Below are 27,917 nucleotides of genomic sequence, written 5' to 3'. Positions count from 1 at the left end.
CTCATTTAACTCTGAGACTGGCAAAGGGTTTTGCTCCTTTGCAGGGCAGTCTTCAGTAATATTCACTGTGCTTTTGTCTCTTCTTTTGCTCTGATCATTGCACTTCTGGTTAGCAGAGTCTTCTCCTTGAGGCACATTTCTGAGCTGTGTCACCCACAGGTCTACAATGTGATTTTACTTATTGCAGTTGGTACACAACTTTTTGCTTGTAGCCACTTGTGCCACAACCTCCAGTGAGCTCCAGGTCTGGGTTCTTATGTCAGATATCCACCGTAGTCTCCACAGCCCCAGCCCCTGGCTCACCCCTCTCCACCTCCTGTGATACCATGCTGAGGCTGCACCATTGTCTCTGCAACCTTTCTCCCACTTCCGGTTGGAGCAGGTCCCAGAATTAGAGAGACACCAGGCATCTTATATAGTTAGGTTGTTGGTGGCACTGATCTTGTCAGAACCTGTGAGACGTTAGGTCTGGGTGCCACACGGACCTATTTTGACCGGTACAATGTCACAGTCGGTATTATTTTCAACACAGGACCTCAGCAAGCTCTCACGAGCTCAGCACATGCGCAGTTCACTGTTGTCCCGTGTAGTCCCAAAGCATTGCCACCGTGCACAAAATGCGCCCGACGTGCTACCACAACAGTTCTTGATCTGCTGGCCATCAGATCCGAGGGCTATCCAGACCTGCCCCGGGTGGAACCCGTAGAATGCCACGTCATTGCAGTTCACTGAGTCAGAAATGAGTTCACTCCCTGCTCAGAGCATGCTCAGTCCTTTCCCTTGCCCTTTTCTCCTTACACAAAATGGCGAACAATTCAGCTCTAGTGGGCTGAGTGGGCTATGAAACTCACTCTGTTTTCACACTGCCTGAGATTTGCTGCTCTGTCTTTGCTCCTGGTCAAATCAAATGGACCAGCAAGATGGACAGTACTTTGTCTGGGTTCACCTTCCAAGCTCCCAGTGAAAGTCCCTTCCCACCTGGTTGCTGGTGGAGTTCTGGCTGCTGGTGGAGTTCAGATCGCAATGCTTGAGTATCATTCACTGCAATACCACATTGCTGTGCCCGCTGCTTTCCTGTGTCTGTCAGTCTCCAAGTACCCCTCTGCTGTTGTTCTGTCCTTTCCTATTTCCTGAAATATGTCCTCTCTGCTTCATCCTGGTTAAATGTTTCTCCGTCTGATTAAACGTGTCCTTACCCTATTCCGCCATCTTGATTCTCCCCAATAAGAATAAATCTTAAAAAGAAGTTTTCTTAGATATGTTAGGAGGGATAACACATCGCACATTCCCAGGCTCCAGCTGAGAGGCCACCTGGCTTAGTGAATGAAGTCAGGGGACAGGAAGTAAACATGGATGAGAAAGTTAAATCAACAATATAATTCATATCAATGATTGGATCTTAAAAGGGGATCAGTACAGTTATGAGCAGATTGGGATTTTGAAAGTATAATTTGTAGTAATTTACCTATTTTGTTTGAAAGGCTGAGAGCAACAGCTCTCACTCACTGGCTCACCACCCGAATGCCATCAGGAGCACAGGCTGCACTATGCTGAAGTCAGGAGCCAGGAACTCGGTTCCACTGTTCCATGTGGGTGGCCAGGACACAAGAATGCAGCCATCACTGGCTGCCTCTTCCGGTCTGCATATTCACAAAGCTGGAATGGTAAGCTGAGCCAGGACTCCCTGTGGCCTAGACTGCTCCAAGCATCATCCTTTTTTTTTTTTAAGATTTGTTTATTTATTTATTCCTATGAGATGCTGGCAATGCAGCAGCAGTTTATTTTTATAAAAGAATCAAGACAAAGACTTAGCATTGTCATGTTCTTCAATTTTGATGAGCATTGAATATAAAGCAACTAATGAAGTAATTCAATTGTTCCTCTGACAGTCAGTATTTTAATAACCAGAACTGCAACTGATAACGTAATAGACATCCATAAATTTATTTTTTAAAAGATTTATTTATTTTTATTACAAAGTAAGATATACAGAGAGGAGGAGAGACAGAGAAGAAGATCTTCCGTCCAATGATTCACTCCCCAAGTGAGCGCAACAAAGCCAGGAGCCAGGAACTTCCTCCAGGTCTGCAACATTGGTGCCGTCCTCGACTGCTTTCCCAGGCCACAAGCGGGGAGCTGGATGGGAAGCAGAGCTGCCAGGATTAGAACTGGCACCCATGTGGAATCCCAGCACGTTCAAGGAGAGGACTTTAGCTGCTAGGCCACCACATAGGGCCCCACATCTATAAATTCAATGCAATACTGAAGCACTTTCTTTTTCTTAAGATTTATTTATTTGAAGGTCAGAATTAGAGAAACAGAGGAAAAAACAGATGACGGGAGAGCTAGCGATCCTCCATCTGCTGGTCCACTCACTCCCTAGATGGCCCTACAGACAGGCTGAAGCCAGGAGCCAGGAGCTCCATTAATGTCTCCCACAGGGATGGCAGGGGCACAAACACTTGAGCCATTTTCACTGCTTTTCCCAGGCCACGAGCAGGGAGCTGGATGAAAACTGGAACAGCCAGGCTGCAATCTGTTGCCCACATGGGAATGCCAGCATCACAAGCAGCAGCTTCACTGGTTACGCCACAGCACCACCCCTAAAACATGTATTCATGAAGAGAATGAAGCATCATTTATTACTTGCCAGTGTTTCCATCGTGTCAAATAAGAGTCATTGATTTAACAGTATCTTTTATAGGCCCTTTGAGAAGTTCTGGGGCCTTCTGGAACATCCCAAAGTTAGTTCAAAGTCAGAGACTTAATTTAGAATTTGATCTTGAGAGAGCTGTTAAAAGTGTCAAAAGGTTTAAAGCACTTAATCAAAACAGGATCAGAGATCGCTATGAAACAGAATTCATTCATTGACTGGAGTGATAACTAAGAGATTTGTAAAGCTAATGCTGAATGTTGTATGACTGAGGGGAGACACATTAACCTTTTGCACAGATGTCTCAGCTTTCAGGAGTGATCAGAGGCCTTTATACAAACTACATAAAGCACAGAAAAAAAAAAATTTAAGCTTTAGTTACTTTTATTTAAAAGGCTGATTCCCAAAGAGAAACACAGAGGGATCTTCCATTGCTTGTTCACTCCCTACATGATTTCAACGGCCAGAACTGGGCCAGTCTGAAGCCAGGACCCGGGAGCTCTGCCGGGTCTCCCACGCAGGTGCAGGGACACAAGGGCTGAGGCCATCCTCTCTGGTGCCTTCCCAGGCTTTAAACAAGGAGCTGGAGCAGAAGTGGAGCAGCTGGGTCTTGGGCTGTCACCCACATGGGATGCTGGTACCACAGGCAGAAGGTTAGTCTGCTATCCCACAGTACGGCCCCAGGAAATTATTGTGAAAAAGGCAAATCTACTAAAAAAAAAAATGTAAACCTTTTTTTGAAATGTTCATTTATTTACTTTATTTTGTTTTACTTTATTGCAAAAGTGAGGAGGTTGCAGAGAGGATGGAGAGGATCAGGGTGAGGGGGAAGGTGAGTGAGATAAATGTTTCCATTTTCTGAGGGGTGAGAAGATGCACACTTCCTTCCTGTCACACTATATCAGTGCCAGGGGATGGAGATTGTCACTCAACTGTCACTTTAGAGACTCTGATGTGGAAAATAATGTTCTGAAGCTGTTATTGAGAGATCTTGAGTGTTCTGAGAATCTGTTGGCTTTGTTAGAGCAGAGCTGAGAAAGTCTTTCTAACGCCTACTGTCTGTCCTTGTCTATCACAGTGTGTCCGCAGACCCAGATGCCTGTTGTAGAACCTGGCCTGGAGTGTTGTTCAACCTGCGCTTTTGTCCATCTTTTAATGAGATACTCGAGGTCTTCGGTTGGCTTAGATGAGCAGTGTCTTTTGTCCTTTGTGTACATCTGGGTAGACTCCATTCTTGCACAGCTTCAATAGCTGAGGTGGCCCAGTCCTGCAACATGTGTGTGTGTGATTTTCCCTGAGGCCGGGGATTGAGCATACTGCATAGAGCTCTAGCGGGGCAGTCCCCTAAGAAACTCTTCATGGGAGGTCCTCAGACCTGGAACTCACTTACACCAGCTGGTACAGGGCAGGGCACAACCCAGCCCCTGCACCAGCCCATGCATCTACTGGGGGTGGGGGACTGAGGCATCTGCCTGGTCAGTCCCACCCTGAGCTCCAATTCACATGGAATCAGTCCAGTCCATTAGGTCCTTATGTCTGGCATACCAGAAGGTGCTTGGGTCTAGTCGATGATCTTAAAGAGCCCTTTCCAGGCCCAACTCAGCCCTGATTTTTGAGCCTGGCCCACTCCCAGCCTCCTAGTTTCTGCAGTGCTATGACTTTGGACAGCCTGGCCTTCCCCCAGTTCGAGCTCTTGCAGATGGGTGCTGAGGAACTTAGGCCATTTTTTTTTTTTAAGATTTATAACATTTGGGTTCCAACGTGGTGGCCTAGCAGCTAAAGTCCTCGCCTTGAAAGCGCCAGGATCACATATGGGTGCCGGTTTAAATCCCAGCAGCTCCACTTCCCATCCAGCTTCCTACTTGTGGCTTGGAATAGCAATGGAGGACAGCCCAAAGCCTTGGGACTCTGCACATGTGTGGGAGACCTGGAGGAAGTTCCTGGCTCCTGGCTGCAGATCGTCACAGCACCAGCAATTGTGGTCACTTGGGGAGTGAATCATCGGACGGAAGATCTTCCTCTCTGTCTCTCCTCTTTGTATATCTGACTTTGTAACAAAAGTAAATACATCTTTAACAAAATATTTATTTCATTTTTATTGCAAAGGCAAAAATACAGAGAAGGAGAGACAGAGAAGAGAGAAAGATCTTCTATCAGCTGATTCACTCTCCAAGTGGTCTCAAAAGCCAGAGCTCAGCTAATCCAAAGCCAGCATCCAAGAACAACTTCTGGGTCTCCCAGGCAGGTGCAGGGTCCCAAGGCTATGGATCATCCTCTACTGTTTTCCCAGGCCACAGGCAGGAAGCTGGAAGGGGAGTGGAGCAGCCAGGACATGAATCTGCGCCTATATGGGATCCTGGTGTATGCAAGGTGGGGGTTTATGTGGGCCCATTAGTTCAATTTTTTTTAAAGATTTATTTTTATTAGAAAGTCAGATATACAGAGAGGAGGAGAGACAGAGAGGAAGATCTTGCATCCGATGATTCACTTCCCAAGTGACCACAATTGCTGGTGCTGTGCCGATCTGAAGCCAGGAGCCAGGAACCTCCTCCAGGTCTCCCACACTAGTGCAGAGTCCCAAGACTTTGGGCCGTCCTCGACTGCTTTCCCATGCCACAAGCAGGGAGCTGGATGGGAAGTGGAGCTGCTGGGATTAGAACCGGCACCCATATGGGATGCTGGTGCATTCAAGGCGAGGACTTTAGCTGCTAGGCGAAGCCGCCAGACTCATTAGTTCAATTTTTTAAAAAGTGCTCCAGGGCCCGGCGTGGTGGCGTGGTGGCGTGGCGGCGTGGTGGCGTGGTGGCGCAGTGGTAAATGTCCTTGCCTTGCACGCCCGGGATCCCATATGGGCGCCGGTTCTATCCCGGCAGCCCCGCTTCCCTTCCAGCTCCCTGCCTGTGGCCTGGGAAAGCAGTTGAGGACGGCCCAAAGCTTTGGGAACCTGCACCCGCGTGGGAGGCCTGGAAGAGGCCCCTGGCTTAGGATTGCACAGTATGGGCTGTTGTGCTCACTTGGGGAGTGAATCATCGGACGGAAGATCTTCCTCTCTGTCTCTCCTCTCTGTATATCTGCCTTTCCAATAAAAAAATAATAATAATAATAAAAATAAATCTTTAAAAAAAAAAAGTGCTCCAGATTCAGCCCTGAAGACTGATAAAATGCCCTGCCATCTTAGACTCTGCACCATCTTAATTCCAATTCTGTTCTCCACCAACCCTCTGTAACCTTGTCACCCTGCACCCTCCTATGGTCCTATCCACCAACCCCTCATTGCCCCCACATCCCTGGTACCCGCCTATGGCCCAACGTACCAATGGCTCGCAACCCCATATTCCCAATACCTGCCCCTTGCCAAAAGCTTTCTCCCTGGCGCACTCTCTCTCTGCTTTCTCCCCCTCCTCCCATGGCCATCTCTTTTGCTGAAATAAAGATCTGTGTGACTCACTGCATCTGGCATTTTGGGTTTGTGGCGAAAATTCCTGACAAGATTGGATGGAGGTTGGGGAGTGGGGGAAAGCACCGTGTTTCTGCCCTCTATTCTGTCGATCCATGTTGCCAATCTCAGTATCATGTGAAAGATTTTGTGACACTGCCCCAGTCCCTGGTGAGGGGAAGTATGTCCCAGAGAGGGGTCACTGACTGACAAAGAGCAGAGGGAGCCTGGCTTATAGCTCATGACCCTAAGCCACTACCTACTAGGCCCATTTCGCTCCCCTCTTGGGAGATACAGATTCATCACATCTTCCGTAGTCACTGCTAACGACGGGGTAGGCCTTGCTTCTCCAGGGTTCAGAATTCTGACTCATCTAAAGGTCTTCTTATAAGGAAAACCTGCTCAGTATGGGAAGACTAGTGGCTAGAGTCCTCACCTTGTATGTGCCAGGATCCCATATGGGCGCTGGTTCTAACCCCTGCAGCCTGCTCCACATCCAGCTCCCTGCCTGTGCCCTGGGAAAGCAGTTGAGGACAGCCCAAAGCCTTGGGACCCTGCACTACGTGGGAGACCCAGAGGAGGCTGCTGGCTCTTGGCCTTGGATTGGTTCAGCTCCTGCCATTATGGCCACTTGGGGAGTCAATCAGCGCATGGAAGATTGTAGAAGGACATTGTGATCCTAGGTCCACGAGCACAGGATTACTATCGATAGGATGATATTTGTATGAGAACAACTGAATGGATACCTTTTGTATAACTAACTGGATGTCATTTGTATGAGGACTACTGAGTGGACAGCATGTGAATGAGAACACTTGGTGGGATGCACAAATCAAGAGTTCCAAACAAGGGTATAGAAAGCTCAATACCTCCTCCCTTATTCTATATGACCCTTGGTCTATAAAGTCTGATGCCACTCATAAACTTCTGCTATTGACCATCCGTCAGAGTCCATGCGTGTTATCAGCTCCGTGCACCAAGTCTATCGCTGCAGGACAGTGGCAGAAGATCTTCTCTGTCTCTCCTCCTCTCTTTGTGTCTGACTTTGCAATAAAATCAATCAATCTTTTTTTTTAAGTCAATCCAGCAAGACGAAATAGTAATTATATATGCATCCAATATGAGGGCACCTAGGTATATAACACAAATATTACTAGACATAAGGAAGGCATAGGTCCCCAAGCAAATAATTCTTGAGGACTTTACACTCCACTTTCAGCCACGAGCAAAATCATCCAGAGAGGGGCTGAGGTAAAATTTCCTGTTACCTCAAGATGCACAGGAGATGGGCTTGGTTCCCCTTGTTCTGAAGAAAAACACTCTCCACCACCATTGCACTTCGGCCTTGGCTCCTACCAGCTGGGGGACCCAAGGTCGACAACAGCTCATTATGTTCCATTGGAATAAGTCAGCATCGGAAAAGACGCACCAGCCAACGCAAGGAGTGAAAAGACAGCCTAACACCTACTTCTTAGAAAGACCTTGACTATTCCTGAGTTAGAATGCCTCTCCTGGGCCTGGCATGATAGCATAGTGGTTAAATCCTCATCTTTAAAACATATGGGAGCCAGGATCCCATATGGGCACTGGATTTGCCCCACTTCCCATCCAGCTCCCTGCTTGTGGGAAAGCAGTCAAGGATGGCACAAAGCGTTGGGACCCTGCACCCATGTGGGAGACCTGGAGGAAGAGTTCCTGGCTCCTGGCTTTGGATTGGCTCAGCTCCAGCCATTGCAGCCATTTGGGGAGTCAACCATGGGAGGGAAAATCTTCCTCTCTGTCTCTCCTCCCCTCTGTATATCTGCCTTTCCAAGAAAAATAAATAAATATTTAAAAAAAAAAAGAATGCCCCTCCCCTTTTACAAAACACAGAATGTGAAACAGGCTCAGAGATAAGACCATCCCCCTCCATTTGCCCTCTCAATAAAACATTTGCTTTGCTCTTTTCCTCCTGAATAAATATATATTATTTGTAATATACTATCATATATCATTTTATATATATTATTATATTATAAATACATTATATATTATCATATATATATGAGAGAGGAGTTAGAGTGAGTAGTAGGCAGTTAGGGTATTCTGGGTCCCTGAGTAAAAGAGAATTTCCCCACCATGTCTTGGATTCACCAGGGCACATCTCTTCCAAGGGACAAGGATGCTATTAGCATATCAATTCCCCACCTGAAGTATCGACCATCCCCTCTGGCCATTGTGGGAGGGCCTCGGGCTGATCTCTTTATCATTGAAAGGAGAGCAGGAAGAAGTAATACACATTTGCCTAAGGCCTGGAATGTCCTATGTCTGGCACCTCTGTGGCCTTTTGTCCCAAGGCCAGGTACCATGGAAACCAGGAATTTTCTTTGTTCATGGAGAAACATCTTTGAGGGAAACCTTTAAAAGGTGCATTCCCCACCATTGGTACGGGTTCTTCTCTTTCTGCCACTGTGGCAGAGCACTGGGGTTTGGCTTCTTGTCCTGCCGCTATGGCAGAGGACTAGGGTTCTTTTCCTCCTGCCACTATGGCAGGGAGTGAGGGTCTCTTCTATCTCAAAACCCCCTCCCGTCGCTAGGACGGGAGTCTTCTCAGCCTTTCTAATAAATCTTGCTTTAAAACTAAACTGTGTCCGCATGAAAATTCTTCTTTCCTGCGAGACAAGAATTTGAGGTTGCTGCCATACTCGGAGTCAAAAATCCTGCAACATATATAAACACAGTATATATATATATACACAGTTTATTTTATTCATTTGAAAGACAGCTACAAAGAGGAGAGGCAGAGATAGAGAGATAGCTTCCATGAGCTTACAACAGGCCAGGGAGCCAGACCAAAACCAGGAGCCTGGAGCTCCATTTGGGTCTCCTTCAAGAGGTGTGGGGGCCCAAGTAGTCAGGCCATCCGCTGCTTTCCCAGACACATTAGTAGGGAGCTGGACCGTAAGTGAAGTAGCCAGTACTTGAACCAGTATTCCTAAGGGATGCCTGTGATGCAGGCAGTAGCTTAAGCTGCTAAGCCACAGAACTGGCCCCTGAACTGTGGACAGGACCCACGCTCAAGTTGTTATCAGTCACATAAAACCAACCAACAATCTAGAACAACTCAGGGGTCTGTGGCAAGGTACTTTGTGGGGAGCGGGGTGCTAAACCCGCACCTGGGATTGGGAAGGGCCATTGCAAGCTTCCAGCCTGAAGTGACTCATTTGCTCAAGAAACAGCCCATGGAATACAATACCCACTGAACAAATGTGCCTTTCTGGCATTTATCTGATTCCCCAAATTCTCTGATAAACAAAATCAGGTAGCTTACAAAGCCCCAAAGGGAAAACAAAGTCCCTGGAGACTTTTCACAAAGGAGCAGGCCCTGACTTAGCTTACATAACAAGCCTTAGCTTGAAGCTGTCTTTCCTGGCCTCAGGGTCTCAGCAGGGTCTTTACCAAGGGCACTTTTTATCTTGGTAAATACCAAGTTCTGTGCTTGAAGGTCAAATTTAGGCTCCCTCGCTGGGAAAATGGAAGCTGGGGAACGGGGAACTCAACTTCTAAATAAATGTGTATTTGAAAAGGACAGGATCTTCTATCCCCTCTGGTGAGCAGCTGGTCCTCAGGCTCGCAGCTCAACACAGAACTAAACAGGACACCTGCAGGAAAAGCCCTGAAGTTACTCCCTCCTCTCCCCCCCTTATCTGTGACACACTGACCCTCCGCCCAGCGCCAGCCTTAGGAGAAATGCCCCACTCCCACTTTGTCCACAAGCGGGAGGGGTCGTGTTTGGGTTCCCTGAGGGATGGAATTTTGCAGAATTCCATTCCTCTAACTTCACTTCCAACTGGCTAAAACAGCCAGGCCTGGGCCAGGAGCCAAGAATTCCATCGAGATCGGCCATGACAAGGCCAAGGCCAAGAGCAGAGCTCTGCTCTCCGCAACACATTAGCAAGGAGCTGGGCGGGAAGCAGAGCAGCTGGGACTTAAACCAGCGGGAAGTCGCACCAAGTGAGGGTCTAACACACTCTGTCACAATGCTGGAATTTTCTGTTTTTAAGATTTCATTTATGGGCCCAGCATGGTAGACTGGCGGCTCAAGTCCTCGCCTTGCATGTGCCGGGATCCCTTATGGTTGGCGGTTCTAATCCCAGCAGCCCTGCTTCCCATCCAGCTCCCTGCCTGTGGTAGGGAAAGCAGTCGAGGATGGCCCAAAGCCTTAGGACGCTGCAACCACATGGGGGACCCAGAAGAAGCTTCTGGCTCCTGGCTTTGGATTGGTGCTGCAGCCATTGTGGTCACTTGGGGAGTGAACTAGCAGGATGGAAGATCTTTTTTTTCTGTCTCTCCTCCTCTGTGTGTATCTGACTATCCAATAAAAAAAAAATTGATTTTTATATGTAAGAAAAGAGTTCATGTATTTGAAAGGCAGAGTTACAAAGGGGGAGACAGAAGAGACCCTCCAAGCACACGTTCACTCCCCAAAAGGCTTCAACAGCTGGGGTCGGCCATGGCAAGACCAAGGGTGAGAAGCTCCGTCCAGGCCTCCCATGGCAGGGTGCAGACACCCAGGCTTTTGGAACCTTTTTTTTTTCTGCAATTGCAAGTACATTAGCGGGAAGCTGGATCTTAAGTGGAGCAACTGGGACTCAAACCAGGATTCCTATGGATGCCAGTATCACAAGTGTCAGCTTAACTCACTAAGCCACAATGCCAGACACCACCTCAAGAAGAAATCTGAACAGTATTTCACATAAATATTAGTAAAAAAAAAAAAAACAGGTTTATCTTAGTCTGCGTTAACTGTCAATAACTAGAACTTAAAAATGAAGCCTCAGGGTTGGTGTTCTGGCAGAGCAAGTTGATCCTCCACCTGTGGCCCTGGTGTCCCGTCCAGGCATCCCTTTCTTATTTAACAGCTTTACTTTGCCCTCTCCTCCTTGTAACAGTGATGCCATGGCACCATTGCAAGGGGAGGCCTCACTGATTGGTAGATGTCATCAAAATTCCACTCTGGGGCTAGCATTTGGTGTGGTTGTTAAGGTTAGGTAAGGAGGGGCCGGTCGGATGGCACAGCATGCTATTCATGTGCCTGAGGTACCAACACCCCACGTGGGCACCAATTTTAATCATGGTCATTTCATTTCCAACCTCGCTTCCTGTTTGTGGCCTGGGAAAGCAGTGGAGGACGGCCCAAGCCTTGGAACCCTGCACCTGCGTGGGAGACCTGGAGGAAGCTCCGAGCCCCTAGCTTCAGATAGCTCAGCTCTGACTATTGTAGCAATTTGGGGAATAATTCAGCAGACGGAATATCTCCCTCTTATCTCCTCTGTAACTCTGCCTTTCAAATAATCAGTAAATGAATTTTTAAAAAGATTTACTTATTTTTATTGGAAAGTCAGATATACAGAGGGGAGGAGAGACAGAGAGGAAGATCTTCCGCCCAACAGTTCACTCCCCAAGTGGCCACAATGGCTGGAGCTGAGCAGATCTGAAGCCAGGAGCCAGGATCTCTTCCAGGTCTCCCACGCGGGTGTAGGGTCCCAAAGTTTTGGGCTGTCCTCAACTGCTTTTCCCAGGCCACAAGCAGGGAGCTGGATGGGAAGCGGGGCCTCCGGGATTAGAACCTGCGTCCATTTGGGATCCCGGCGCATGCAAGCGAGGACTTTAACCACTACTCTATCATGCCAGGCCCAGTGAATGAACTTTTTAGAAAAGTACGTCCTAAACATTAATCTCGAAATAATGCTTCGGGCCCAGAACAATAGCCTAGCAGCTAAAGTCCTCACCTTGCACTCCCAGACTATTACAAGGTATATTCTCTCATCTTTGAAGTAAAAATAAATCTTTTAATGAGAGCCCTGAGCTCTGTGTTGTGTATGCTGCCAGTCTAGGTGCTACAAAATCCTTCGAGTCTTGTAGAAACTGGCTCTATATACACATTTTAAAAGATTTATTTATTTTTGCAGGAGTCCAGAAGGCCCGGGTCAGGTGGCTAGGGGTGCCAATGGCGCCAGACGAAGCCCACGGGCCACTGGGCAGCTCGCTTGGGGGGGTGGGTGGTCTTGGGGGTCCAGGATCGGTGCACTGACCATGGAGTACATGGAGAGCTGGGGCTCCTCAGTGGAAAAGACAGAACAGGGACGGCACGCCCTACCACATGAAGGACATGGCAGGTCACTGCGGCCTGCAGAGGACACCTGGTCCCATAGCAGAGGACAGAGGGCAGAACAAATTGGACAACTACCCCAGCCAAGCAATGACAGCAAATATCTGGGTGAACAGAGATTCTAACGCTGACGATGTCAGCCAATGGGCTCTGGAAGATTTCCTCATCCTTGGCCCGGTGAGATCAAAAGCATTTCAGAACTATTGAACTATCAAAACCATTTCTGCAGAACCCTAGGAACAAGCTCCACATTGGGGGCCTGGATTGATATCAGGTGGCCACTAGGCTACTGTGCTGGGTCCCAAACAGGCTATACTTAAAGGAAGCAAAAAATCAGAGTGCTTTCTACCCAGGCAGCTCTTTGACTGACACTATGAGAAAATCAGACAATAGATGGGAAGGGGTCGCCTTTGGGACTCCCTAGGCTAGAGGAAAAGGAAGATGAGAGCAGGGCAAAGCCAGTCTTCTGCACTCACCTGTCCGTTCCTTTCACGGACAGGCAGGTGGTTGATCAGGCTGGGAGAGCCCGAAAATGTGACCACACTGAACCCTGCACTCTGCCTCATTTCCTTCATCCCCTCTGTGCTCACACGTCCTGCAACTTCCCAATATTCCCGAACAAACCGGCCTCTGCGAAGCCAGGCCCTGACGCGCGTTGAAGGCCAAAAGCCCTGTGGGTGCTGACCCACTCTGCGGCCACAAAAACAAGCAAGAGGTGACATGCCAGGGCTGAGCTTAGAACGAGAGGAAATGGTCATAGTAGCCCCATTTTATTTGCTGACCCCACAGTTTCTGGGCCCAAACCTCACTAGGCAGACACCCCAGGACTACCTTTTCCATTAGGGAAAGAAACCAAACTGAGAAATGAGGTGAGCTGATCACATCTTGAGGTTTGCATGGTGCATCGCTTTATTTCTGACAGCTTCTTTGCAACCAAGCACATCGATACTTGAAACTCGAGGGCCCTTAAGTCCAAGACAGCGCAGCCTCGACTGACGCTGCCCACTGCTGCTTCTTCCCTTTCCCCACTGAAACAAGATTCTATGTTTGCTGCAAGATACCCCAATGATCTATGATTCACACCCCAAGTGGCCAGGAGGAAGGATGTGACAGCACGCATCCAACTAGCTGGGGACACAGCAGAGGCACCGTTTGGACTGCATGTCGTACATTGCCTGGTTGTTGCAGGTGGGGCAGGGCAAGGTGCCAAACCACACTTTCTTGGTTTGTATGAATGGCGTTAGCGTCTCCACCAGCTCACCACAGAACTCCTCCAGTCTCCTTCGGGACTCGGCAACTGGCATCCCGCACAGCTCCAGCGGCAGGGGGTACAGCTCCAGGCGCAGCTTTTTCAGCCTGATGGTGCGTTGCAGCAGGCTCTTCAGCACAGCCATGGGCAGGTAGTTCTGCAGGCAGTTGAGCCTTGTGAGCTGGTAGCACTGGCTCAGGGCAGGCAGGATGGTTCTGAACCGGGAGCCTATCATCCTACAGTTCTCCAGCTCGAGGACCTTGAGGGTGGCTGCCACTCTCTCCAGCAGAACTCGGAGGGACCTGGGGCTGAAGCGGGTCAGTACGACCCCACTGAGGCACAGGTATTTGAGCCCACCGATGTCTGGGCACCGGGACAGATAGCGGACATCAGCTTCGGAGAGCTGGCAGTCGGTTATGTAGAGGACCTCCAGCGGGCTCCTCAGGCACCTGGGGGAGACACCAAGAATGAGTCCTGCAGCATGACACCAACGTGGGAGACATCTGTTTGTGCCAAGCCCCAAAGCCCCGGATCCCACTCACGCCCACCCTCACCAACACCCAGTGTGCTCCAGCCCAGTGCAGACCCGTCCTTCCAGTTAACCACTCTCAGGCTGAGTCCTCCCACTGCCACTGGAGGGACTGGGTCAAGTTCATAAAACCTCTCAAGGTACCTTTCCTCACCTGTCCAGCAGAGTGCCACTTGTCTGGGCTGAGCTTGGCCAGTGGGAGACATGGATAAAGCTCAGGTTCAGGCCAGGCGCAGCAACAGTCCTGTGGGTGCCCTTCCAGGAGGCCTCACAGCCCGGGACCCCAGAACCACCTGTCGCCTTTCGCAGTTGCTCGCTCTCCACTCCAGAATCCCACCTTACAGGTTAATAACCCCAAGCTGGGTGGCTCGGGGCGCTTGACACACGCTCACCCCTGCTCAAGTGTCGGTAGAGGGGAAACAGATGGCTAACTATTTTTGAAATGTACTCATTTGGTGGGTTCCCTTCTCCAATGCCCTCATCACTTTCTAGAATCTTCCTGAAGACTTCCTATCCCACCTCACTAGATCCGAAGCTCATCACAGCTGGCTTTTCCCAGCGTGACCTCTCCCTCTACATCTGCCCCATTTAGTCTTTCTTCCAGATTGAGCTGTGAACAAGGTCTTGGACTTGCTTCTTGGGCAGCCTCGCCAGCCACTGGCACATGGCGAGATACCCAAGGAACTGCCCATGTGGTTGAGGCAGGTTTTGCCTGTGTCTGTGCCCCACCACCCTGCCTCACCTGAGCATCTCTTTGAGGTGATCTTCAAGGAAGGACACGGAGTCCAGATGGAGCTCCTGCAGGCAGTCCAGATGGTGGAAGTGGGAGATGAACTCGCTGATGAGCTCCTCCTTCCTCTGTGCCGTCATGGAGGCAGACACGTGGATGTGTGAGAGACGCAACTTCCATACATTGATCATCTGGCCCAGATAAGGAGCAAACTTGGCCAAAGTGGATAATTTCCAGGGGCAAAGCACTTCCACCTCCCGGATGGAGTCTAGTTCTACGAAATTCAGCACCTTGCTGACGTTTCGGATGGGCATGGCCAAGATGCGGAGCCTCTCACAGACCACATGCAGCAAACCTTTCCTCTCCTCCACCCACAGAAACAGGTGGGACAGAAACTTGTCCAGGGTTTCATCCTTGAGGTAAAGTTCAATGGACACCTTCAAGGTCTTCCTTGCGTGTGGGCGCGGATCGTGCTGCAGGACCAGCCTCTGATGCTTGGCCTTCAGGCAAATGGGAGAATCCGGGCGCCCAAACCACACGTTCCAGAAGTCACGATGAATGTCCCGTAACTCCACCACCTGCAGCTTCACGGGCCTGTGGGGGTGAGGTCAAAAGGGCGGAGAGGGGGAAGTCTGGGAATTGAGACAAGCAGCCACCTTCCCAACCTACGCAGCCACTCCCATCCCCGCCCCTTCCACCTTCCTCCTCTCAGTTTTCCCTTGACATTTGTCTCTGGCTGGAACCCCACTGCTGGTGGTATTCTGAAGTAATGAGAGCAGGCAGACATGCCCTGCTTCAGTTGTTGCTGAAGAAATGCTACATATCCAGGTCATGCTGGGCTGGACTGTCACGCCTATCGGTTTGCATGAGCCAGTGATGGGAGCAGGCTGAGCAGGGTCATGTTGTGGCACCTGCCAGCAAGAGTTGGGACTGGGGGGTGGCCAGGCCAAGACAGGCTGCAGCATCCCAAGGCAAAGGCCAAGACAAGTGAGGGGCTATGCCAATATGGGTCAGAGCAAGCACTGGCACGCACGAGATCTGTGGATGGGAGCAGGCCTGGTTGGGGAGCTAAGCAGACGCCCCAACTGGCTTGTGGTTCCCACTAGTGAGCACAAGGGCTGGATGGGAGCTGCAGTCTGGCCTGGAAATTGACACAGTGCCCCTTGGCACGGGTGTGGACTGGGTCTGGGGTATGCCAGACTGGGCTAGAGTCCAATACCAACTAGTGCTCATGAGAACCAGCGTGGGTGTAGGACAGGCTAGGCTAGATCTCTGCCCCTGCGGAGCCATGCGTGGCTGTGTCTGGATGTGAACTAGGCTTGGCTGGGTTGTAGCACCCAACAGTAAGAACCAGAAAGGGTGAGGGCTAGTCAGGAAAGGCCATTGATCCTGCTACGACAGGAGGTGGACTGAGTAGGGCTGGCCCATGGACCCACCAGCGAGATCTGGCACTGGGAGAGGTTCTAAAAGAGGAACCTGGGGAACTACTCTGTCAGGATACAGTCCCCGCAGGTGAGTGCAAGAACCAAGAAAGTGGGAAACCCAGACCAGGCCAGGTTATGGTACCCACAGACTTACCTTTGGCTCAGGTCTGGGGTGAGCCAGGATGGGCCAGGTCATATCACCCATTGGCAAATCCAAGAGCCAGAATGTTGTATGCGTCATGCCAGATTAGGCCACAATTCCAGCCAGTTCACATGAGGGCCAGGAGTGGGGACTGGTTAGGCTGGCTAGGCTATAGTCCCCACCAGCATGAGATGGAATTGGGGATGGGCCATAGCACCCAACCAGCACACATGAGACCCAGGGGGGAGCAGACAAACCCAGTAGGGTGACTGTGTGGGGCTCCCCTGCTGGACCACTATTCCCACTGGTGAGTGTGAGAGCTGGGATCAGGGGCAGACCAGGCTGGGCAGGGTCACAACACTTGTTGGCCTGTGTGCAAGCTAGATTGAGGAAAAGCCAGGCTGGGCAGACTATACCTACTGGTACATGCATAAGGCAGAGCAGGTGTGGGTTGGTTGGTAAATGCTTTGCTGCAGCATCAGCTAATTCTGTCAAGCTGAATTGCAGAACCCACTGGAGACTGAAAGTAGGCCCAGAAGGGAAACAGTGGGTACCTCCCTCTTGGGTAGCCACTCCGATTGGGGAGCATGGGAACCAGAACTGGGCAGGCATGGCTGACGGGCACCCACCAGCATGTGTGGGCTGGATAGTTTGGCTGGTTGGGGTGACCTAGGCTTCAATGCCCACTGACATGTATGAGAGCAGAATGAGATGTGGGACAGACTGCACCAGTATACCATACATGCTGGCAAACAGAAAGCAGGGCAAGGAGTAGGCCTGCGGGTCACTCCAACTAGGCTACAACTCCCATTGCTTTGTATGAGGGCCAAATGTGCGGTGGGCTGGATTGGGCTAGACTGCAACACCCATTAGTGTGCATAGAACAGAGAGCTGGAGACATAATTGACTCAGCAACTGCAATTACCAGTGTGTGTAGGCAGATTTGGGCAACGGAATGGGCCGGACCCGAGACTGACATGCACACACAAGAACCAGGTCTGAGATCACTTCAGATGAGATGTCTTTGAGACCCCCTCCTACTGAATCGCCAGACTCAGAACTTGCACCATGGAGAGAATTGCAGGTTTCAAGGTCTGAGCGAGGAGTGCATGTGTCAGAGCTGGGCCTCCTCAGTGGCTCAGATGGAGCAGTGGACAGCATGTCCAGATGCACACGGAGAATATGGCAGTACATCAGAGCCTGCCGAGGATGCCTGGTACCATAACAGAGGACAGAGGACAGAACAATTGATCAACAACCCCAGCTAAAAGTTGGCAGTAAATACCCGGGGAAACGGAGACTCTAAGGTGGACTATGTCAGCCAGTGGATTCTGGAGAAATTTCAACATGATAGGAGTGGTGAGATCGGCAGCAATTCAGAACTGCTGAATTATCAAAGCCACTAGAGCAGGACCCTTGAAACATGCCAAAAACTGGGGACCTTGGGATGGCTGGGAGGCTGGGTGGGGCTTCTCCCCTCCCCCAGATACAGTAACAACAAAAAAGGAGAATACCAAAACAATGGTCTCACCCACTTTCCTCTAGCCCTTCACCTTCCGCATTCTAATCAAATATGTAAAAATTATAAAAAACAAAATAAAATAAATAGAAGAACTGCTGCACATCCAGATCTACCTCATAGAGCTCAGCAGTGCGGTCAGGGCCTCTCTGAGCTCTCCTGCTGGCACTGTCCGATGCCTCTGGCTCTGACCCTATGCCCCTGCCCCAGCCTGTCCCATCCCCCCCCCCGGACTCAAGGGTCCCTCCTTACCTGGGACAAACCTTCCCGGTAAGCAGGTCTTCAAGTCCATCCAGCACAGTCATCAAGGTCCTTAAATGAGGGGTCCTCATCAGGGCTCCCAAAGGGAGGCAGGCGAAGGGCCAGGCCTGCACCACGGCCTTCAGGATCGCAGAGTGCCTCCCAATATAGGCCTCTAAGAACAGGGTTGGGAAGAACTGCGGGGGCAGCTTCGGCACGGTGGCCAGGGCCAAAGCCTCAAGCTTCATCAGGCGCTTCGTGGCTAGCTTCAGGAGGGTGGGTGGGGACCGCGGCTTCATCCTGAGGAAGATGCAGGGAAAAGAGACAACCAGGAGAATGTCACCTCGCAAAGTCATCCTGGGGCCATGCCGGAGCAAAGCCAGGTTCGCCCCTCAGAGCCAGCAGCTCCTGCTCTGCCAGGGGTGGAGATGAGTCTATAGCTGAGCCCAATGCTGGTCATCACTTGGTGACCGAAAGCTAAGGCTGTGCCACCGAGAACCAGGGCGTGCCTCTCTGAAGCCCTGCGGACAGGACATGGCGACCATGAGCCCATCATTTCCAACCCCTGCTCCACTGAACTCTAGTCCCATGCTCCACTGTCTTCCCAGGCCACATACAGGGAGCTGAAATAGAGTCGGAGCTACTGGGCTCAAACCGGCGCCCATACGGGATGCTGGTACTGCAAGTGGAGACTAAACCTGTTTGTCACAAAACTGGTCCTAGGGGAAATTTTATAATCAGCACTCAAGTCCCTCAGGCAAAGGGAATGGGAGTGCCACGTGACCCAACAGCTCATTTTCAGATCCAACAATGAACATGGCTGGGAAACTTCAAAGAGGTACTGCTAAAATGTGCACTACTTTTCAAAGTTTTTTTGTTTGTTTTTAATTCACTCTTATTGGAAAGGCAGATATACAGAAGGAAAGTTCTCCCACCTGCTGATTCACTCCCTAAGTAGCTGCAATGGCTGGAGCTGAGCCGATCTGAAGCCAGGAGCCAGAAGGCTCCTCCAGATCTTCCACGTGGTGCAGGGTCCCAAGGCTTTTTTCACTCCCCACTGGCCACGTGGGCAGCGAACCAGTGGATATATGTAGATATTGTAATTTCTTGTTGAGTCCTGTATCACTATAAAATGAGATGTGTTTCTTACAGCTTAAACTGTTTTAATCTAAGCAATCTTTTCTTTGGCTATTTAATGCATTTACATAGAAGGACCCTGCACTCGCGTGGAGACGTGGAAGAAGCTCCTTGCTCCTGGCTTCAAATTGGCTCAGCTCCAACCATTGCAGTCACTTGGGGAGTGAATGATCAGACGGAAGACCTTCCTCTTTGCCTCTCTTCCTCTCTGCATATCTGACTTTGTACTAAAAACCAACAAATAAGTCTTTTCTTTAAAAAAGAAGCATTCCCGGGCTCAGTGCGCTAGCCGAGCGCCTAAGTCCTTCCCTTGCACACACTGGGAACCCATATAGGGGATCCTATATGGTTCTAATCCCAGCAGCCCCACTTCCCATCCAGGTCGCTGCTTGTGGCCTGGGAAAACAGCCGAAGGTGGTGCAAAGCCTCCGGACCCTGCACCTGCGTGGGAGACCTGGAGGCAGTTCTTGGCTTCTAGCTTCGAATCGGCTCAGCTCCAGCAGTTACAGTCACTTGGGGAGTGAATCATGAGACAGAAGATCTTCCTCTCTGTATATGACTTTGAAATCAAAATAAAAAAGAAATAAAATAAAAAAAAAGAAAGAAATACATGTGTGCACACATACAGCCTTCCAGAACAGAGCCACGACACAGCAAACACAGAGCAGTCCCGGGCACCCAGCACCTGTCAGCCATTCACATGGTCCAGGAAGGAAAAGCCCGCGGCTGGTTGCCCAAACACCAGCTCCACCCTTGGTGAAGCGGGCAAAATCCTCAGGGATCCAATCCTCTGAGCTCAGCATCATTCTGAAGCCACACCCAGACAAGGACAGAGCCAAGCCCCATCTGCTCAGATGGCAGCAGTTGAGCAGACGGCCACGGAACTGGATCTGAGATCCCTCTGTGGCTTATCCCCGGGATGCTGAGCACGTGCCAACTGATCAACAGACCCCATCGCGTCCACAGAACGAACGGCAAAAACGATCCCGGCACACGCAGAAAACACCTGTGCAGGAATCCAACTTCCTGACAAAAACCCAAGAAAGCTCTTCCAGGCAGGAAAGGAAGACACGGGATCCTCCGGGTTCACAGCCGGGTCTTACAGAAAGGCTGTGCCTTCAGGGAGGCCCGAGGACGGGCCTGGACATGGAAAAGCAGAATGAAGCGGCTAAGGAAGAGACCCAGAAAGCAGACACGACAGCCACTAAGCCACCGGCGACAGGTGGCGGGGTTCAGCTGCTGCCTGTGACGCGGGCATCTGAATGCCAGGATAATGGAACTGCTCTCCACACAGACGTGACACGTTTGAGGGGTGACTGCACACAGGCAGGGACACGCCACGCCACAGCCCACAGTGAAAGCACCCCAAGTGCGTGGACCTCTGCACCCACAGCGGAGACCTGGGACAAACTCCTGGCTTCCCCAGCCCAGTGCGAGCTGCTCCTGCCACTCGGGAGGGAAGCAGCAGATGGCAGATCTTGGTGGAATTTTACCTTTCAAGTAAATTAAGTAAAGATAAAAAATAAATTAAAAAATTGCAATGAGCTTCGATAAAAAAAAAATGCTACTTTTCTAATTTGAAAAAAGCAACAAGAATCTTGAACAATTATTTCTTCGCAAGGCTGCATGACAGAGGGAGGCAGGCACGGCAAAAGACTGGCCATCCGCTGGTTCCTTCCAGAAACGTCTGGAAGGGCCAGGGCCAGGAACCCCAACTGGGTCTCCCACAGAAGTTGCAGGGAGGATCGTAGTGGCCAAAGTCCTCGCCTTGCATGTGCCGGGATCGCACACGGGCGCAGGTTCTAATCCCGGCGGCCCCGCTCCCGTGCAGCTGCTTGTGGCCCTCGCCCCGTGGGCAGCCCCGGCCGTTGCGGCCACTTGAGGAGTCTCAGTCTCCCCCTCCTGTCTGTATTATCTGACTTTCCAATAAAAATATTTAAATCTTAAAAAAAAAAAATGGCAGGTCTCCGGAATGCTTGAAGCACCACTGCCTGGCTCCCTCCTCAAGCGCCAACGCTGAATCTGAGATGGAGCGGCCGGGTCTCCGCGCCGGCACCCTGTCCCCTAGAGAAGAAAACTCAGACAGCCGAGGCCGGCGTCCCGAGCGGCCCGGGGGAGCCCGTGGCAGAGTCTGCTCTTCGTCCGCCCGCGCCATGCGGGGAGCGACCCAGCAGATGCACCACCTCGCCGCCTCGGCCGCTCGCCCTCCTCGCGGCAACTCTGCCTGCCGCAGAAGTAACTGAAACATTGAAGAGCGACGAGAAGCTGAGGGGAATCCGAAGAAGGAAGGCGAAGCATCGGGGGCAGAGCCGAGCTTACCTGAGGCGGCCCGAGCACCGTGCGCTGCCTGAGGGCCGGCCGCGGCCGCGCGCAGCTCCCGGGAGCACGGGCGCGAGCACGCCGCCTCTGCCTGCCGCCACGCCTCTGACCCCACCCACCGCCCCCGGGCAGCGCCCAATCAGGAAGCAGGAAAGGGCTCCCCGGAAGCTCCGCCTCCTTCGTGCGGATTGGCTGGTTGGCTTCCTCACATCTAGTGGTTCAGACCCCGCATCGCGGCCTAAAAGGGCGGGAATCAAGTTGGTGCTTCCCGCGCCCCGTCGCTGAGGGACTTTCGACTGTGAAAAAGGGTCCAAAGGGCTCTGACGTCTAGAAACAACAGATCGGCCGGCGGCGTGGCCTAGCGGCTAAAGTCCTTGCCTTGAACGCGCTGGGATCCCATATGTGCGCTGGTTCTAATCCCGGCAGCTCCACTTCTCATCCAGCTCCCTGCTTGTGGCCTGGGAAAGCAGTTGAGGATGGCCCAGAGCCTTGGGACCTGCACCCGTGTGGGAGACCTGGAGGGAACTCCTGGCTCCCAGCTCCGGATCAGCGAAACTCCAGCCATTGTGGCCATTTGGTGAGTGAATCATCAGACTTTGCAATAAAAATAAATTAATTAAAATAATGAGATCTGGGGTCTGCGCTGTCGCACAGTACATTAAGCCTCTGCCTGCAATGCAACATCCCATATGTGCCCTGATCAGATGCTCTGCTTCTAATCCAGCTCCCTGCTAATGCACATGAGCATGCTGGGAGGCTTGGGTGGAGGTCTGGGAAGTGAACCAGCACATGGAAGATCTTTAGCTTTGTCTGTGTAACTCTACCATGCTCTGACCTGAGAGGGTGGCAGTGCAGAGAGCAGCTTAACCCGCATATCACAATGCTAGTTCCCTGCGGCCTATTTTTCAAGTGGGTTTATATACAGAGAGGAGGAAAGACAGAGAGGAAGATGTCTGTCCATTCATTCTGCAAGTGAGCGCAACAGCCGGAGCTGTGCCAATCTGAAGCCAGGAGCCAGGAACTTCTTCCAGAACTTCTTCAGGTCTCCCACATGGTGCAGGTCCCAAGGCTTTGGGCCGTCCTCAACTGCTTTCCCAGGCCACAAGCAGGGAGCTGGATAGGAAGCGCGGCTACTGGGATTAGAACCAGCACCCATATAGGATCCTGGCGCTTTCAAGGCGAGGATTTTAGCCACTAGGCCACCGTGCCGGGCCCTCTAAGTCTGTCTAAATGTGTCCTTAACCTAAAAATTTCACTTTCTCAGCTCGCACCATTGTGTCTGGTCTCCTCAACTTTCATCGACCCCAGGACTTGACCCTGGACTTGTCTCACCACTTTTCCTGCGACATGGACAAAAAGCCCCTTCTGGAAGCACTCCCTGCCCCTCAGCTCCCCGGGTGCAGTCTCATTTGAGAGTTGTCCTTATACATAAATCAAAGCTTGCTCATCTCATTTTTCATATCAAGTACAATGCACACAAACCAACATCTTTTCCTCCACAAAATTCAGAAGTTATCCCAGGGGACTCCACAGTGCTTGTGAGAAGTGAATTAAAAGATAATTTTAGTGCCAAAAATCTTAGGGTTCATGGATATGTTTTCTATAATAGGAACTTTTTGGATACTTAGGGAGGCTGGTGCAGTGACGTTGCAGGTTAACACTCCATGTGTGGCATCGGTATCCCATATGGGACACTGGTTTGAGTCCCAGCTGCTCCGCTTCCAAATTCAGCTCCTGACTGCTGACTTGGGAAAACAGCTGAAGAAGACCCAAGTCCTTTGGCCCCTGCACGCATGGGAGACCGGGAAGGAGCTACAGGCTCCTGGCTCCGGCTCCTGGTTTAGGACTGGTGCAACTCCATCACCGTGGGAATGAACCAGCAAATGAAAGAGTTCTCTGTGTCTCTGCTTCTGTCTCTGTTTTCACGTAGAAACAAATAAATCTTTAAATTTTTTTTTAATTTGCTAAAACAACAACACATTTTTTTGGTACTAAAATAAACCTTTTTTCCATTTCCACACTTATTTTTTTTTTACATCAGTAACAATTTATAACGTTATGGAATTAGTTGACATAGTATTCAGTAACGAATATGTTAAAAGAGAAAAAAAAAAAAGAATGCAAGTTCCGAACCACATCCTATGACGAAGTCATTGACATTTCTTTTTTTTTTTGTTGTTCCATTAAAAAACTTTTATTTTATTTTCATTACAAAGTCAGATATACAGAGAGGAGGGGAGACAGAGAGGAAGATCTTGCATCCGATGATTCACTCCCCAAGTGAGCACAACAGATGATGCTCTGCTGATCTGCAGCCAGGAGCCAGGAACTTCTTCCTGGTCTCCCACACTAGTGCAGGGTCCCAAGGCTTTGGGCCGTCCTCGACTGCTTTCCCAGGCCACAAGCAGGGAGCTGGATGGGAAGTGGGGCTTCCGGGATTAGAACCGGCACCTATATGGGATCCTGGGAGCAATCAAGGCGAGGACTTGAGCCACTAGGCCACCATACCAGACCCAAAAAAGTTATTTCTTGGCATTTCCACCTACAACAGCATCCAAAAAAGAATGAAATATTTAGGAATAAACATTGGCAAGAAAATTAAAGACTTGAATACTGAATAGTTCAGAACATTGCTGAAAGAAACTAAGTCGTAAATAATATCCATCTTCATGGATCGTGAGACAATGTTGTCAGGATAACAGTGCTATCCAAAGCAATCCACCCGTTAGGTACAGTTCCTATCAGTACCCCAATGACCCCCCCTTTTTTTTTCTGAAGCAGAAAATCCATTCTAAAAGGACATGGAACCACAAGGCACTTGGGATTAATATTAAATCTCAAATAGCCAGAAACAATTGTGAAAAAGAACAACGGTATCTGACTCTCATTTTCTGATTTCAAAACTTTGTATAAAATCGGAATAATCGCAATGGTGCCACTGGTATGGGCAGTGTATATGTAACTTTTTAATCCAGGATCTTACCTCTCAAAGAGATAGAAACACTAAAGTAGATGTTAGTATTACTTGCACATATTTAACAGTGAGAGAATTAACACATATTCACCAGCACATGTGAAAATCTCCATTCAGAGAAATACCTGACATGAGTGGGCCAAAAAAGTACTTACTGCAATAGGTCCATCTGAGATTGGAAGACTGGGAGAGTAAACAATTCTGATCTATGGTGCAGTAAGAAGAATGGTGTCTCTAAGCGGAGCCCATGGCAGAAAGCTGTTTTGCACATCTCGTCTTGCTTTTTAAAGTATTTATTTATTTGAAAGGCAGAGTTACAGATAGAAGACAGGAGAGACAGAGACAGAGAGGTCGATCTTCCATCTGCTGCCTCACCCCGATGTGGTTGAAACAGCTAGGACACAGGATTTGAACAGATAATTCTCCAAAGAAAAAACCCCAGTAGTTATTAACATGTGGAAAGAAGCCCGGAAGGGTTCATCATTACAGAATGCAAACTGACATCATGAGATGCTAGTTGAAACACATTAGGATGGCTATACTTTCTTTTATTTCTTTTGTGATGATTTATTAGTTTGAAAAGCAGAATCACAGGGAGAGGAAAAGGAAAAAGAGAAGCAGAGAGAGAGAGAAAGTACATTGACATTTCAATTATTAGTTTATATACAACCGGGTTCTATACACCTTAAAATGGCTATAGATTACTATTCAGCTGTCTCATGTCTATTTTCATTTTAGCATTTAGCAGTTTATAGTGTTGAAGCATGATTTTGCAGAACCTGGCTGTTTTTCGGGTAGTCTAACTCTATAACTCTAACAAGACATATGTCAGCAGTTTAGGTGAACAGTTTTAGGAGGGGCGTGCAGAGAAATCTTCAATACCCTAGTGAGGAGTAACTAATCTTTGTGTCCCACCCAGTGAGTTATAAGTGCATCCCTGCTAACCATTTCCTGTCTGATTCCAAGCCTTCCTTGTTGTTCTCTATCTGTTCTAGATTTTTTGTTTGTTAGTTTTGAGGGGTTTCTGGAGTGATCCTGATGGTCATTACGAGAGAGGGTGGGGACCCAAAGTCGGAACCAGGCAAGGACCAGAGAAAGCTCCTCTCCCTAGTCCCGAAGGAAGTTTACTGTTCTGTTTCTGCGGACCACTCAGTGCTCCTGGTTGTCGTTCCGATGACCTTGGATCCTGCGAGGAAGGATTTGGGCTTCTTCCATCCCATGTGGTAGATCCAACTGGAGGTGGGTGACCTCAGAGTTCTCGGCCTCCGAAGGCACTCCATTTCCCCGTGGGCTCCTTGGCGGTTGGGATGTAGTCCTCGGAGCTCATACTGACTGTCCTTGGTGAGGATCTGGGAGTCTTCAGGGTTGGGATACAAACCTCCTCCTGTCTGCCTGCTCCACTCTGGGGTCCCCCCTGCTCTGTGCGTATGACCTCCTGTTGAGAAGTTGTTAGGATCGCTATTTTTTCTTTTTTTTTTTAAATATTTCTTTTTATTATTGGAAAGGCAGATATTCAGAGAGGAGGAAAGACAGGAAGATCTTCCATGCGATGATTCAATTCCCAAGAGATTGCAATGGACTGAGCTGCGCAGATCTGAAGCCAGGAGGTAGGAGCTTCTTCTGAGCCTCCTACACGGGTGTAGAGTCCCAAGCCACTGGGCCGTCCAGACCAGTGCTTTTCCAGACCACAAGCAGGGAGCTGGATGGGAAGCGGGACCACTGGGACTAGAACCAGCACCCACATGGGATTCCAGCACATGCAAGGCGAGGACGTTGGCAACTAGGCTAATTTGACCCTTGTGCTTCCCCATCTCAGAATCCGGGAGGTCCAAGGTCAGGGGCCCTGAAGTGTCTTGCGTTTGTCCCCAGCTCACTCCCCGCCTCTGCCTCAGGGTGCTCCCCATCACCACCCGCAGCTGCATTCCTGCCCCTCAGCAAGCCTTTGCTCTAGACAGGCTGAGCAAGGCCTGACCTCAGTGCTATCTCTGCTTGCTTGCTCGGGAACTCCTTCAAGCAGGGGAGAACTGCAGGAGGGTGGAGGGGGCTCCAGGAGGCTGACGGATAATTGGATGAAAGGTCAGGTTTATCTTAATGATAAGTTCTAATCTATGCATACTAAGAATCTTCAAAATAGTCTTAGGAAAATGAATATTATCAAAAGTTCCATATTTTTGTACCACAATAAGCTTACCTTTTCATTCTCTTTTCCACATACTTTTTGGTCATTTATTTTTTTTTAAGATTTATTTATTTTATTGGAAAGGCAGATGTATAGAGAGGAGGGGAGACAGAGAGGAAGATCTTCTGTCCAATGACTCACTCCCCAAGTGACCGCAACAGCCTGTGCTGTGCCAGTCAGGAGCCAGGAGCTCTTCCAGGTCTCCCATGCGGGTAAAGGGTCCCAAGGCTTTGGGCCGTCCTCAACTGCTTTCCCAGGCCACAGGCAGGGAGCTGGATGGGAAGTGGAGCTACCAGGATTGGAACCAGCACCCATATGGGATCCCTGTGCGTTCAAGGCGAGGCCTTTAGCCACTGCACCAGGCCCAGAAGTTCTCTATCTGGCTGGCTCTCCCTCTCTGTGTCACACTGCCAGATAGATAGATAGATAGATAGATAGATATTTTATTTTAAATACAAATTGTGCCTGACCAAAGGACACATGTGGTATGAGTCCAGTGGTGTGAATGTCCACAAGCAGCCAGTGTGGGCAGAGAAAGTAGCTTCACGGTTCCCGGATGAACAGGATGAGGGGCAAACAAGGAACAGAGAAGGATCTCGAGTGGGGATGGAGTCTCCTCCACAGTGATAACGATGCTGCAAGGCTGACCCTGGAGAGGGCCTGCCCGGAAACTGCCGGACGGCAGCCTCGACGTGGCTGTATGACCTGTGTCCGTAGCTGAGATCACACTTCACAGGAAATGCATTTCGCTTCAATTTTGAAAGATAACTTGATTTTAAAAAAAAGAGGCAAACTTACATGTGGTGGCTTAAGCACTGCTATGTTTAATTAAATAACTACAAGGCCATCGTGTTTCCCTGTGAATTCAAGTGGTAAATTGCAATAGACGTTGTTCATGGAGGCCGAGTCTCTCTGGGGAATTCAGCCCATACGAAGGGCATAAGATGCTCCCAAGACCCAAAAGTTCAAGCTCCACTGACCCACCAAGGAGGCTAACCAACAGCAGGGGGCATGGGTCCCCTCCCACCTCACTGGCCAGGTGAGCTTGCACCCAGCCATGCTCGCTGTTCCTCCTCGCTCAGCTAAATCAATAGTAAGTGTTGGTATTCAGCTTGGTCTTCTCCATGGCTGACACTGCCTCTTTCATTTCCTCTTCTATTCTTTTTTTTTAAAAGATTTATTTTATTTTTATTGCAAAGTCAGATATCTAGATAGAGGAGGAGAGACAGAGAGGA

General features: G+C 49.9%; 1 protein-coding gene across 1 annotated transcript; it reads right to left on the bottom strand.

Annotated features, from left to right (window-relative positions):
- Positions 1 to 13,364: 13,364 nt before the first annotated feature.
- LOC121161297 (PRAME family member 8-like) lies at positions 13,365 to 18,372 on the bottom strand. Its single transcript, XM_040987604.1, has 3 exons — positions 18,086 to 18,372; positions 14,761 to 15,342; positions 13,365 to 13,938 (listed from the first exon to the last, which is right to left on the bottom strand). Exons 1-3 carry the CDS (start codon positions 18,370 to 18,372, stop codon positions 13,365 to 13,367), a joined length of 1,443 nt encoding a protein of 480 aa, XP_040843538.1.
- Positions 18,373 to 27,917: the final 9,545 nt, after the last annotated feature.

Source organism: Ochotona curzoniae, unplaced genomic scaffold (assembly GCF_017591425.1).
Source record: "Ochotona curzoniae isolate NIBS_2020 unplaced genomic scaffold, NIBS_Ocur_1.0 contig_4792, whole genome shotgun sequence".
NCBI classification, from domain to species: Eukaryota; Metazoa; Chordata; class Mammalia; order Lagomorpha; family Ochotonidae; genus Ochotona; species Ochotona curzoniae.
This window is presented reverse-complemented; position numbering and strand designations above follow the sequence as displayed.

Excerpts from the sequence above, each read along its gene's own strand:
- LOC121161297 (XM_040987604.1), bottom strand. The coding sequence starts at position 18,372 with ATGAAGCCGCGGTCCCCACCCACCCTCCTGAAGCTAGCCACGAAGCGC. Across the intron at positions 15,343-18,085 it reads ACCGGGAAGGTTTGTCCCAG|GCCCGTGAAGCTGCAGGTGG; the intron begins GTAAGGAGGGAC and ends TCACCCCCACAG. Across the intron at positions 13,939-14,760 it reads CACCTCAAAGAGATGCTCAG|GTGCCTGAGGAGCCCGCTGG; the intron begins GTGAGGCAGGGT and ends TGTCTCCCCCAG.